Source organism: Ictidomys tridecemlineatus, chromosome 5, assembly GCF_052094955.1.
Source record: "Ictidomys tridecemlineatus isolate mIctTri1 chromosome 5, mIctTri1.hap1, whole genome shotgun sequence".
NCBI lineage: Eukaryota > Metazoa > Chordata > Mammalia > Rodentia > Sciuridae > Ictidomys > Ictidomys tridecemlineatus.
This window is the reverse complement of record NC_135481.1, coordinates 96,013,121-96,027,482: the sequence shown is the minus strand read 5'-3', so window position 1 is coordinate 96,027,482 and position 14,362 is coordinate 96,013,121. Positions and strand designations below refer to the sequence as shown.

General features: G+C 34.0%; 1 protein-coding gene across 14 annotated transcripts in view; it reads left to right on the top strand.

Moving 5' to 3' along the window:
* Positions 1–14,362, top strand: part of Numb (NUMB endocytic adaptor protein) — a 162,662-nt gene that overhangs the window by 93,965 nt on the left and 54,335 nt on the right. For all 14 annotated transcript variants that reach the window (XM_040275550.2, XM_040275552.2, XM_040275549.2 and 11 more), the window contains one exon: positions 8,509–8,649. In XM_040275550.2, coding sequence (XP_040131484.2) covers positions 8,524–8,649 — 126 coding nt within the window. In that variant the 5' untranslated portion in view covers positions 8,509–8,523. The remainder of the gene's footprint in view (positions 1–8,508; positions 8,650–14,362) is intronic.

Sequence of the window (14,362 nt, the reverse complement as noted above, 5' to 3'; positions counted from 1 at the left end):
TCTGTTCAGTTCCTTTGCCCATGTGCATGCAAGGCATGCACTCTACCAACTGAGCTATATCCTCAGCCCTGAGTTCTTTATGTATCCTGGAGACTACTGCTCTATCTGAGGTGCAGGTGGTAAAGATTTTTTCCCATTTTGTAGGCTCTTTCTTCATAGTCTTGATTATTTCCTTTGCTGTGAAGAAGCTTTTTCGTTTGATAAAATCCCACTTATTGATTCTTGGTTTTATTTCTTGTGCTTTAGGAGTCTTGTTGATGAACTTGTTTCCTCAGCTGAAACCAGGGTCTCTGGTCTAATGCCTAGGTATTTAATCAACTTTGAGTTGAGTTTTGTGTAGGGTGAGAGATAGGGGTCTAAATTCATTTTATTACATATGGATTTCTAGTTTTCCCAGCATCATTTGTTTGAAGAGGCTATCTTTTCTCCAGTGAATGTTTTTGGTACCTTTGTCTAGTATAAGATAACTGTATTTATGTAGGTTAGTCTCTGTGTCTTCTATTCTGTACCATTGGTCTTCATGTCTCTTTTTGCGCCAATATCATGTCATTTTTATTACTATAGCTCTGTAGTATAATTTAAGGTCTAGTATTGTGATGAACTCCAGCTTTAGTTTCTTGCTGAGGATTGCTTTGGCATTCTGTCCTATAATTTTTCCAAATGAATTTCATGATTGCTTTTTCTTCTTCTATGAAGAATATCATCAGAACCTTAATAGGAGTTTTATTAAATCTGTATAGTACTTTGGTAGAATGGCCATTTTGACAATATTGATTCTGCCTATCCAAGAACATGATAGATATTTTCATCTTCTAAGGTCTTCTTCAATTTCTTTCTTTAGTGTTCTAGAGTTTTCACTGTAGAGGTCTTTTGCTTCTTTTGTTAGATTAATTCCCAAATATTTTATTTTCTTTCAGGCTGTTGTGAATGGGATAGTTTTCCTAATTTCTCTTTCAGTTGATTTATCAGAGATGTATAAGAATTCAGTTGATTTATCTGTGTTAATTTTATATCTACTACTTTGCTGAATTCATTTATGAGTTCTAGAAGTTTTCTGGTAGAGTTTTTTGGGTCTTCTAAATATATAATCATGTCGTCAACAAATAGGATAGTTTGAGGGGTTTTTTTTTTCCTATTTGTATCCCTTTAATTTCTTTCTTCTGTCTAATTTCTCTGGCTAGAGTGTATGATGGTCTATTTTTCCTTATTATTATTGATTGATTGATTGATTGATTTTTTAAAAATATATGTCAGCAGAATGCATTACAGTTCATATAGTCATTATATTTATGACTTAGAATTTCATCAGAATCATTTCATTGATTCAACCCATGATAGTCTATTTTATCTTTCATTTCTTCAAATTTAGAGTATGCTCTATATGACAGGCACTGTTAGGATGCAGGGACACTATTTAAATAAATAATATGCAGTCCATCATTAAAGAAATAGAAATTGCTCTAAGGTTTGATGAGCATAATAATAAAAGGTAGCAGAGAGTATTAATGAAAGAAAGCATTATAAAGTGGATGAACCTAACCTTGATCAGGTAGGGGCTTATCAGAAAAGTAATGCTAGCTTCCCTGAAGAGGTTAAAACTCCTGTGCTCACTCTCAAAGTTGAGTAGACTTCAACCAGAAGTGAACAGAGAATCGTCTTTCTTTCTAGGCAGGTAGGAGAGCACATACTAAGTCATTGGAAGAGGACTTACTTTGGAGAATTGTGCATAATTTCATGTAGCTGGAATTTAGTATGTGAATTGGGATTAGTGAGAGAAACCTACTAAAGGATGGAGCAGTTTGTACTTTATCTTATAGGTGATGTAAAGCAATTGGAGGATTTTTAAGTGGAGTAGTTACCTGGTCAGATTTATGTTTTAGAAAGTACTCTGGCAGTAGTCAGGAGAACAAATTGAAATGAATCTCTGCTGGAAGCAAAGAGACCAAGTAATAATCTTTTGTAATAATTTAAACCGAAATGTCTCAAGAGAGTGGAACTGTTAGGATGGGAATCCAAGAGATATCAATGAGGTAAAATCAGAGTTATAGATGAGAGGAAGAATGAATAGAGGGATGATCATCAGACATCTGGCTGGACCAAGTGAATAAGTGGGTAGTTGTTAGGACACAGGGTGGGAAATTATGAAGAAGGGACTTATACGCTTTTTGTTGAGTTCCATCTTAAGCAAAGATAGAGATGCTTTCTATTTTCTTTATTTATATTCATGTATATTTTTATTTTTATTTATTAGCAATACTTGAGCTCAAACCCAGGGCCCCATGCTTGCTAGGCAAATGCTCTATCATTGAAGCTACACCCCTACCCCTGTGTATATATTTATATTTTTATTCTAATTAGTTATACATGAGAGCAGAATGCATGTCGACACATTGTACACAAATGGAGCACAACTTTTCATTTCTCTGGTTGTACACAATGTTGAGTCCCACCTCCTGTGCAGTCATACATGTACATAGGGTAAAGATGTTCATCTCATTCCACCGTTTTTTCTACCCCCATGCCCCCTTCCTTTCCCTCCCTTCCTTTGCCCAATCAAATTTCCTCCATTATCCCTATGCACCCCCCCACCTGCCCCCATTATGGGTCAGCATCTGCTTATCAGAACATTCGGCATTTGTTTTTTGGGGGGGATTGGCTTACTTTGCTTTGCATGATATTCTCCAACTCCAGCCATTTACCTACAAATGCCATGATTTTATTCTCTTTTAATGTTGAGTAATATTCCATTGTGTATATGTACCATAATTTCTTTATCCATTCATTTATTACAGTTTAACAATTGTGAATCGTGCTGCTATAAACATTGAAATGGCTGCATTACTGTAGTATGCTGTTTTTAAGTCTTTTGGGTATAGACCAAGGAGTAGGATAGCTGGGTCAAATGGTGGTTCCATTCCAAATTTTCTAGGGAATCTCCATACTGCTTTCCAGACAGGTTGCACCAATTTGCATTCAAACCAGCAATGTATGAGTGTACCGTTTTTCCCCCACATCCTTGCCAACACTTATTGTTGCTTGTATTCTTGATAACTGCTATTCTGACTGGCATTAGATGAAATCTTAGAGTAGTTTGATTTGCATTTCTCTAATTACTAGAGATGTTGAACAATTTTTCATATATTTGTTGATCAAATGTATTTCTTCTGAGAAGTGTCTGTTCAGCTCTTTGGCCCATTTATTGATTGGGTTGTTTGTTTTTTTGGTGTTAAGTTTTTTGAGTTCTTTATATATTCTGGAGATTAGTGCTCTCTCTGACATGTGTGTGGCAAAAATTTTCTCCCCAAATGTAGGCTTTCTCTTCATCTCATTGATTATTTCTTTTGCTGAGAAAAAGCTTTTTAGTTTGAATCCATCCCATTTATTGAACCTTGATTTTATTTCTTATACTTTACGAGTCTTGTTAAGGAAGTAAGGGCCTAACCCAGCATGATGAAGATTTGGGCCTATTTTTTCTTCTATTAGGCATAGGGTCTGTGGTCTAATTCCTAGGTCCTTGATCCACTTTGAGTTGAGTTTTGTGCATGGTGAGAAATAGGGGTTTAGTTTCATTTTGCTGCATATGGATTTCCAGTTTTCCCAGCACCATTTGTTGAAGAAGCTGTTTTTTCTCCAATATATGTTTTTGGTGCCTTTGTCTAGTATGAAATAACTGTATTTATGTGGGTTTGTCTCGACATCTTCTATTCTGTACCATTGGTCTACAAGTCTATTTTTGTGCCAATACCATGCTGTTTTGTTACTGTAGCTTTGTAATATAATTTAAGTTCTGGTATTATGAAGCCTCCTGCTTCACTCTCCTTGCTAAGGATTGCTAATTGGCAATTCTGGGTCTCTTTATTTTTCCAAATGAATTTCATGATTGCTTTTTTCTATTTCTATTTTGATGTGTTTCTGTCTGGTTTGGGTATCAGGATGTGATACTAGCCTCATATAATGAATTTGAAAGGGTTCTTTCCTTTTCTATTTCATGGAATAACTTGAGGAGTATTGATATTAATTCTTCTTTTAGGTTTTGTAAAACTCAGCTGAGAGTCCATCTGGTCCTGGGCTTTTCTTGGTTGGTAGGCTTTTGATGATGTCTTCTATTTCCTTGCTTGACATTGATCTGTTTAAGGTGTGTATGTCCTCCTGGTTCAGTTTGGGTAGGTGGTATGCCTCTAGAAATTTGTCAGTGTCTTCAAGGTTTTCTATTTTACCAGAGTATAATTTTTCAAAATAGTTTCTAATTATCTTCTGTATTTCAGTAGTGTCTGTCATGATATTTCCTTTTTTAGCAAAATTTTAGTAATTTGAGTTTTCTCTCTCCTTTTTTTTTTTAAAATATTTTTTAGTTGTAGGTGAACACAATACCTTTATTTTATTTTTATGTGGTGCTGAGGATCGAACCCAGTGCCTCACACATGCTAGGTAAGTGCTCTACAGCTGAACCACAACCCAGCCCCATCTCCTTCTTTTCTTTAGGGTGGCTAAGGGTTTGTCAATTTTATTTATTTTTCAAAAAACTAGGTTTTTTTTGTTTTGTCAATGTTTTGAATTATTTCTTTTCATTGATTTCTGCCCTAATTTTAGTTATTTTCTGTCTTCTTCTTTTAGTATTGGTTTGTTTCTCTTTTTTTTTTTAAAGAATTTTTAATATTTCTTTTTTAGTTCTCGGCAGACACAACATCTTTGTTGGTATGTGGTGCTGAGGTTCGAACCCGGGCCGCACGCATGCCAGGCGAGCGCGCTACCTCTTGAGCCACATCCCCAGCCCATTGTTTCTCTTTTTCTAGGACTTGGAGCCATAATTTCAGGTCATTTATTTGTTGACTTTTTCTTCTTTTAATGAATGAACTCCATGAAATGAACTTTCCTCATGGTACTGCCTTCATAGTGTCCCAGAGGTTTTGATATGTTGTATTGGAGTTCTCATTTACCTCCAAGAATTTTTAATCTCCTCCCTGATGTCTTCTGTTATCCATACATCCTTCAGTAGCATATTATTTAGTTTACAGGTGTTGGAGTAGCTTCTATTTTTTATTCAATCATTGATCTCTAATTTCATTCCATTATGATCTGATATAATGCAGGGTAGTATCTCTCTTTTTTTGTATTTACTGAGACTTTCTTTGTGGCATAACATATTGTCTATTTTGGAGTAGGATCCATGTGCTGCTGAGAAAAAAGTGTATTCACTTGTTGATGGATGGAATATTCTAAATATGTCTGTTAAGTCTAGATTATTGATTATTTTATTGAGTTCTATAGTTTCTTTGTTTCATTTTTGTTTGGAAGATCTATCCAGTGGTGAGAGAGGTGTGTTTAAGTCACCCAGTTTTATTGTGTTATGGTCTTTTGATTCTTGAAGTTAGAAGGGTTTGTTTGCTATAAATAGAGTCCCATTGTTTGGGGCATAGATATTTATGATTGTTATGTCTTGTTATGTATGATTCCTTTAAGTAGTATGAAATGACCTTCTTTATCTCTTTTCCCTAAGTTTGGTTTCAAGTCCAGTTTATCTGATAAAAAGAGGAAACCCTTGCTTGTTTACACGGCCCATGTGAATGATACGTTTTTTTCTCATCCTTTCACCATCAGTCTGTGGATGTCTTTTCCTATGAGTCTCTTGAAGGCAGCATATTTTTGGTCTTTTTTTAATCCAATCTGCTAGTCTGTTTTTTAATTGGTGACTTTAGGCCATTGACAGAGTTATTATTGAGACATGGTTTGTATTCCTGGTCATTTTGGTTTATTTTTGGCTTTTACCTTGCCTTGGTTTTTTCCTTTGATTGGCCTTTCCTTTAGTGTAGTTCCTCCCTTGGCAGATTTTCATTGTTGTTTTTCATTTCCTCCTCCTGGAATATTTTGCCAAGAATGTTTTGTAGTGTAGGCTTTCTTACTGTAATTTTTTTTAGCTTTTGTTTATCATGGAAGGTTTTTATTTCATCATCAGATCTGAAGTTTAACTTTGCTATAAGGTTATAAGATTCTTGGTTGGCATTCATTTTCTTTCAGAGCTTGGTATGTTTTGTTCCAGGATCACCTGGCTTTGAGGGTCTGGGTTGAAAAATCTGCTGAGATCCGAATTGGTCTTCCCCTATATGTAATCTGATTCTTCTCTCTTGTGGCCTCTAAAATTCTATCCTTATTCTTTATGCCAGGCATTTTCATTATAATGTGTCTTAGTGTAGATCTGTTGTAACTGTGCATTTGCTGACCTGTAAGTCTCTTATATTGGATTTTCCAATTCATTATTCATGCTTGGGAAATTTTCTGATATTATTTCATTGAAGAGATTGTGCATTCCTTTGAAGTTTGAATCTCTGATCTTCCTCTATCCTGATAAATCTTAGATTTGCTCTTTTAATGTTATCCTATAATTCTTGGATATTCTGTTCATGGTTTCTTACCATCTTCACTGTGTTGTCAACTTTATTTTCAAGATTATATATTTTATCTTCATTGTCTGAGGTCTTGCTTCCAAGTGATCTTGTCAAGTGATCTCTTTGTTGGAGTGATCAATTTTTGCCTGTATTTTCTCCCAGATCATTTTAATTGTGTACATTTTGAATTTCTTCTCCTGTGCTATCAATGGATTATATTTTTGTAGTATCTTGATTGGTTTGGGGCACTTTCCTCACTTGTTTTTTCATGATGTCTATGTGTCTTCCTCTCTTGCAGTATAGATCTGAGGTATTGCAGCTTCTACCCTATTGTCTTTTACTGTCCCTGCAGGTTACCAATATCTTACCTTTAAGGGGGTATCAATGTTCCAGCACCCAGTATAACCAGTATGTAGCAATAAATCAATTAGCTTCTATTTTGACATTTACTGTTTTGTTGCTATAAGCAGAAATGATGAGTTTGGTTATATTCTACCATGTATATGGTCATATATATGGTCAATAGGTTTGCATAATGGTTTACAGTTTCTAATGGTACACAGGGAAGGGGATAGGATGTGAGAATATAGAGGTATTAGATTATATGACTAGGAAAAAAGAAGTTGGCTGTTAGCAGGAGAAAAAAGAGAGTCAACCTTGTTACCTCTGCAACAGGACAATGATTGTTAGCACCCCTAGTAGAGATACCTCTGGTGCACCCAGACCCACAGGGACCTTGTTGACATTTTACCAGGTCATGATTGTTGTCCCTAGATTGAAGCCGTGATGTTATGGCTTTGGTTGCAGCTGCTTTGTCAAGCCTGTAGGTACCTTGATGTTGGGCTGTGGAGCCACACTCTGGTGAATAGGGAACCGCATGGGTACCAGGTATTCCACTCCATACAGGCATGGGGTATTCCTCTCTGCAGAGGCGGCCAGTGTTTGTGGGTCAGGCCTCTCCTGTATATATTTTTAAAAGTGATTTGAAAAGAATATAACAGGATATATTTTCAAGGAAGGTTATGGAATAATTTTTGGAAGTTTATTAGGTTAAGGTAGACTCATTTAGGTACTTTTTGGAATGGGTAATCTGCTTTTATTTATTTTTAGAAGGTCCATAGATTTTTATATTTTTTGTCAGAAGTTTTACTTATAATGAGTGGTAAGCTTGGCTTGTCTCTGCAAATTAGCTAATTTGGCATAATATTTCTGCTTTGATATTATACATTTTAAAATACAAAATGATCTGCTCAGAATGCAAACTTTGATTCTCAAGTCTTTCATTACTGTCATGTGGAAATTAATATTCCTGAGAATATGGTTTCTTTTTGTAATTTTGTCACATCATTTCTGGATTTAAGAACCTCAACTAGCCTCAAAGTGATCTTAACTCCTTCTGAAAAAGAATGAGCCATGCTTCTTAATAGAAAATTAGAGATATTAGTTTCACATTTTGAGATTTTTCCCTTTTATAAAGGGGCACTTATTCTATCACATATATTTTGTGTCTTGAATGTTGTTTCTTATCAGTTAGTTCGTCTTTTTCTTCAGATTAATTTAGTCCTGGTAGAACTTTTTCTTTATGTTGAAAGAAAATTTTTCATCCTCGTCACAAAATATCTTTTATGAAAAGATGACTACAGTTCCTGCTTTGCCTATTGTCTTTCAATAATAAGTCAAAAAGATCCCCAAGTTTCTGAATGATATTCTTCTTAACAAGTTAGTATAAAAGTTTTTAGAAATTGTTAAATAGTCTATACTTTGGCCTACATGTAAAATTTTCATTTTCAGAAGAGAGAATTAATTTGAGAAATAGATCAATAAGAATAATTTCTCATTGTTTTAGAAAATTAAATGTTTGAAATTTCTTAAAATAATATTGTTTCAATTCCTACTTGAAATTGTTATAGTTTTTATAAGGACTAGTATTGTAGTTGTCTTTTCAAAAAGAAAAATGATTTGTTTGACTTCTTATCATTCTAAAAGGAAATATACTAATTGCTCATTTCCTCTTAAGCCAAAACCTTTAAATTGGGGCATTATGTTTTTACTAGTATGGTATCCTAAGTTTAAATAAGTAAGAAAATCATAACTTCTTTTTCATATGTCGTTTACTCTGTCACAGGTTATAAAAGTTAAGATGAACAAACTACGACAAAGTTTTAGGAGAAAGAAAGACGTTTATGTTCCAGAGGCCAGTCGTCCACATCAGTGGCAGACAGATGAAGAAGGAGTTCGAAATGGAAAATGTAGCTTCCCAGTTAAGGTAAAAGCTGATGCTTATGTAAATCTATGTGATGAAAAAAAAGAAGAAGAAAAATGGCAGCCATTGTATGTGAAGACCCATTAATTAGGACAATTAAATGAGAACCCTCCAAAAATGAATTTCTTCATATTCTGCTTCAATGATGGAATTAAATGAGAAAAAATAAATTACAATTAGTGTTTTTTCTTTTTGTATTTAAATAAGAATTTTTGCTGTTATCTGCAATCAGTACAAATACATTCACTTCTGATGAGACTACTAATCCTGAAATATATAAAGAGTCTGAATTTTCAGGACTCAAATTCTTTTCAGTGAGATTCGCTTACTAAGTGATAAGGGGGTGGGAGTCTACTTTGTTAAATACAGGTTTGGTATGTTCTAGAAATCTAAGGAGAGTTAATCAGAAGAATTAAAACAAAGGGAGTTTTCTCTTTAATATTACAATTTTTAATCATATAGAGGTCACTGCTTCTGTTTCCAAGGGTAGAAAATGGTGCAGTTGCACCTTCGGAGTTGGTGGCTTGAGATTAATGGGGTTCTATTTTCTCAAGGAAATAGGAAGTGAAGATATCTGTAGAAGAGTGAGTAGAGAAGTTGTGGGTGTGAAATTGATTTTGAGGATGGTAGAACAGTCACTGTGAAGAGTAGGAGAGAAAAGCTTAGAGGAGATAACCAAGTTAACTAAAACTAGCTTCATCCTACTGTGTATGTTTAAATGCACTATAACTTGCTCATTATTAGAGTAATGATAAAGTAGTTTTCAAGCTCTGTCTTACAATTCTATCTGTGACTGTAACAGATAAATTTTTAATGGAGGAAGAAAATTAACATGACAAATGAAACATTACCTTTCCATACAAAACTTAATCTAGTGGTTCTCAAAGTGAATTCCCCAAAACCTTTTTCAGGAGTCCTTAGGTAGTCTCTTTTCCAGCCATGTGTCTGTTTGAGGTCAGACTTTCTTCATATACTTTTAATGGAAACAACATAGTGCAGCAGCTTGAATGTAGATTAAAAATATGGGAATCCAGTTTTCTTATAGTAAGCCAGATATTAAAGAGATTTTTTTATATTTATTTTTTTGGTGTAGATGGACACAACACAATGCATTTTTATTTTTACATGGTGCTAAGAATCAAACCAGCGTCCTGCCCATGCTAGGGTGAGCGCTCTACCACTGAGCTATAATCTCAGCCCAAAAAGAGATCTTTAAATGTGATTATATGGAAAATAGTTATTTTTATTAAAAATCTTATTTATGCTAACACACAATTGAGTTTATCATCATTTTTTAAGTAACATTATTGTATTTTTTATGCCTTTATTTTATTTGTTTATATTTATGTGGTGCTGAGGATTGAACCCAGAGCCTCACACATGCTAGGTAAGGAGGCACTCCACCTTGGTCCTATTATCATTTCTTTTTTTTTTTTTTTTTGTAATGCTGGGGATTGAACCCAGGGCTTTGTGCATTCAAGGCAAGCACTCTACCAACTGAGCTATATCCCTAGCCCTATTATCATTCTTTTTAAGTGAGTTAAACATTTTAGAAGTTCTTAATTTCTTGTATAGTAATTGTTATTAGCTATAACTGAGATAAACAAAACTCTTTGGGAGCCTCAAGGTAATGGGGTCTTGAGACCAAAAATTTTGAGAACTGATGATTTAAACAGTACTTTTTATCAATTAAAATAATATACTAAGAATCTATAATTGCCTAATAACATATTTTTAAGTGCTGCTATTAATTATGACTGTTAAATAAATTGGTAGAATCCAAGCCAATCCCTTGATTTATACTAAAAAATCTTAATCTTCTGATTAAATAGAACATATAACATGTTAAAATGGACCTTCTATTGGGTATATTTTGGAGGTCACATTATCTTCATATTTGAAGGCATAGAGATTAAGGAACTGAATGCAGAATTCATACCTATTAGTTATATTTATAAGTTAGTTTGATTATTTTAACTCACTGTTAAATGAGATGAAATTGTTTTCTTATCCCTTTGTTTCGTGGGCTATAACACATTTATTCAGTTGTTCGTAGGAATTATGTGCAAGTAGGATAAACCAGCTGGAGAATTGAGCATATGGATAGTAGAATTGGCATTTGTTTGTTTATCTCCTAGACCAACATTTTGTTTTATGAAATGATCTTCTAGATGGTTTAGAGGACCACACCCTTCTAAGATAAGGATTGTCATTGTGCTAGAAATTATAAGAGATATTTTAATAACAGGCATTTCTTATTTTACATGGAACTAAGAAACCATGGTGGAGAAAGTAGACCTCCTCCTACTTCTTTATTTCTAAGAGGCTAGTTCCTAATCCATCTACCATTTAATAATCTGTGACTTCAGAGGCTCTGGTTGTGGAGCAGGGGTAGAGCCTACCTAGCACATGTGAGGCACTAGGTTCAGTCCTTGGCACCATATATAAATGAATGAATGAATGAATGAATTGTGTCCATCTACAATTAAAACTATTCTTTTAAAAAAATTTTTTTAGTTGTAGATAGACAAAATATCTTTATTTTTATGTGGTCTCACGTGTGAGACAAGTGCTCTACCACTGAGCTACAATCCCAGCCCTAAAACTATTCTTTAAAATCTGTGATTTGGGGTATAAAATGTTATGCCAAACTAGAAGTTGCTACAAATAAAAATAAAATGGGAAAATAGAGATGAAATTTGAAAAATTTACTCTATACACATAAACCTGAAAAACAGGGATAAAACTGATAATATTCTTAAAATGACCAAAACTAACTCCTAAGAAACTAAAAGTAAATAGTATTAAATCTTGGAAAAAAAATTCAAAAAAAAAAAAAAAGGAAATAGTAGGGGCTGAGGCTGTGGCTCAGTGATAGAGCGCTTGCCTAGCATGTGTGAGGCACTGGGTTCAATTCTCGGCACCATGTATAAGTAAATGAATAAAATAAAGGTCTACTCATATAAAAAAAAATTTTTAAAAAAAGAAATAGTATTAAACCTTAAAAAAAAGATAAAATTCCTGCTTTATCTATTCATAAAAGCCTTTTAAGTTTGTTTTATAAACTTATAAATTCTTTTTATATATGTATTATTTAAAAAGATATAGAACATCAAAAAAGGAGATTAGGCTAAATTAATTTATAGATATCAATATAAAGCTCTGGATAAAACATTACAAACAGAATCCAGCAACCCAGTTAAGGAATAGTTGGGTTACCATTATCTAAAGATACAAAGTTAGGAAGCAAGTAACTTTTGTATCTGGATGGGATAGTTCTTTATACACACACACACACACACACACACACACACACACACACACACACACGATTCTTATTAGGATCAAAGGAAATGCTGAAAACGTAATAACAAGGAAAGCTAAGAAAACAATTATTTTTTATTTTCAACCTATACCATAGAGGTGTAGGCTCTTCTAACAGGGAAACTGGTTGAAGGAATGGTTATCTTATAGGCAACTAACAGTGTCAACTGTTCAAATGGTTATGATTTTTATCTTAGTTTTGTTAAGTGGTAGACCTCACTGACTGAATATTTTGAACAACCAACCTTACATTTCTGGAATCTCAACTTAATACCCACCACAATCAAGTTGAGTATATTACTTTTATTTGCTAACATTTGTTCAGAAATTTTATATCTATTTTTGAGACAGATTGACCTATAAAGTTTCCTTTCTTGTAATATCCTTGTCAGATTTTGTATTAAAAAATTGAGGCTGGATTAAGTTTTGGCAAGCCTCTGTCTACCTATGATTTGCTTCCATTGCTAGGGCATACATTTCAGTTGTTCCAGCTGAGAGCATGGGGTGTTCAGTGGAGCCCACTTCTCTTGTAGGTTCTGAACTAAGGTGAAAATAAAAAACTCATTTTGTTTAACATGTTCCAGCATTTCCTTTACTTCTTTTGAGTTGGTAGTTTCATAGGTTTGATCAGATTTAGCTTCAGTTCCCCCCATACCCAAAATATTCATTGGTGGTATATACTGTTTTCAGGAGGCACACAGGCCTGCCCTACCATGCCCAAAAGAAGTCCAAAGTTCTATTATTGGCTCTGTTAATTTATTAGTTACATGACCCCGTCTAAACCACTTAACTTTGTTGACATCTAGGGTAACATTTTTAAAGTGAATTTTTTAGGGCTGGGGTTGTGGCTCAGTGGTAGAGCACTTGCCTCACAAGTGTGAGGCACTAGGTTTCATTCTCAGCACTGCATATAAATAAATGAATAAAATAAAGGTCCATCAACAAATAAGAGAACTAAAAACTTCACTTTTTAATTTTTTTAAGAACTAAACTTATAAAATTATATTTAATACATTTGCTTATGTCATGATTTGTTTATAACTATAAATTGTACTACAAATTTATAGTTAAAAACTAGCCTATTTTAATTTGATTTCACTATTCCTCTTTGGTTAAAGATACAAAACAAGGCTTGATATTGTTTTCTGCACATCTACATACTGTATTTTCTATATAGTATAGACTATGTATATGTGATAAGATACCTTATAATTCCTTATAAATTAATGATTATAATGTTACTTTTTATTAATGCTGGGAACTGCTAATGGTACAGTGTCTCACATCAGAGCTCTGTTTCTTCTCATGGATAATATTACCAAAGTGGGGGGTTGGTATCTATTTTATAAATACTTTTTTTCAAGAATGGGAAAAAATGATTTGATTCATTCAAGAATGAAATTCCACATAATAGTTTTTCTAAGTACATTTTTGTGAATAAAAGTTCCCTTACTCAGAGGGAGTTTGGGAAAGGAATACAGACAAAAGAAGTCCCAGTGTCAAATATTTTAGCCATTAAAGCATAAGTCAGCTGCAATTCTTCAGTGAGGTAGTGTCTCAGAGAAGAAAAAGACCTTTTTAATAATGTTTATTTCAAACAGGCAAGTTTTTCTCATAGTCTAATAAGATACAGGCTGATTTCCATCTTCACATTTCTAAAATAGATAATACAACTGAGAGTCAGTCCAAATGCAGAATATTTTGTTCTCTGCATTCTACCAAGTTTCTTTTTGGTGGTTGTTGTTGGCATGAGTAGCCATATGTGACCAAATGAATTGATTAAGGTAGATGATAGAATGAAAACAGAAATTCTTAGAATCTTGTATTCATTCCTCAAACTAAAGGGAACTCAAATATCATAAAAGCCTACTTTCTTTTTTGGGGGGGTGGGGGGTTCTATTTATGTATTTAAATGTGATGCTGAGGATCGAACCCAGGGCCTCACACATGCCAGGAAAGTGCTCTACCCCTGAGCTACAATGCCAGCCCATAAAAGCCTACGTTCGCCAGGTGTGGCAGTTCACACCTGTAATCCTAGCAACTCAGGAGGCAGAAGGATCACAAGTTTGAAGCCAGACTTAACACTTTAGTGAGACCCTAAGCAACTTACTGAGACCCTGTTTCAAAATTAAATAAAGATAAAAAGAACTAGAGATGTAGCTCAGTGGTAAAGTACCCTTTGGTTCAATTCCCAGTACCTACATAATAAATAAATGCCTACTTTTAAATTTTATTCTTAATTTGAAGTGAAAACACAGAGACTGAAGTTAGTAGTAGAAATGAGCCTTAATAAAGAAAAAGAAAGAAAACACTCTGTGTGTGTGTATGTGTGTAGTGAGAGAGAGTGTAATATACATACTGACATACATACACTGGAGATAAGTGGGGAGAC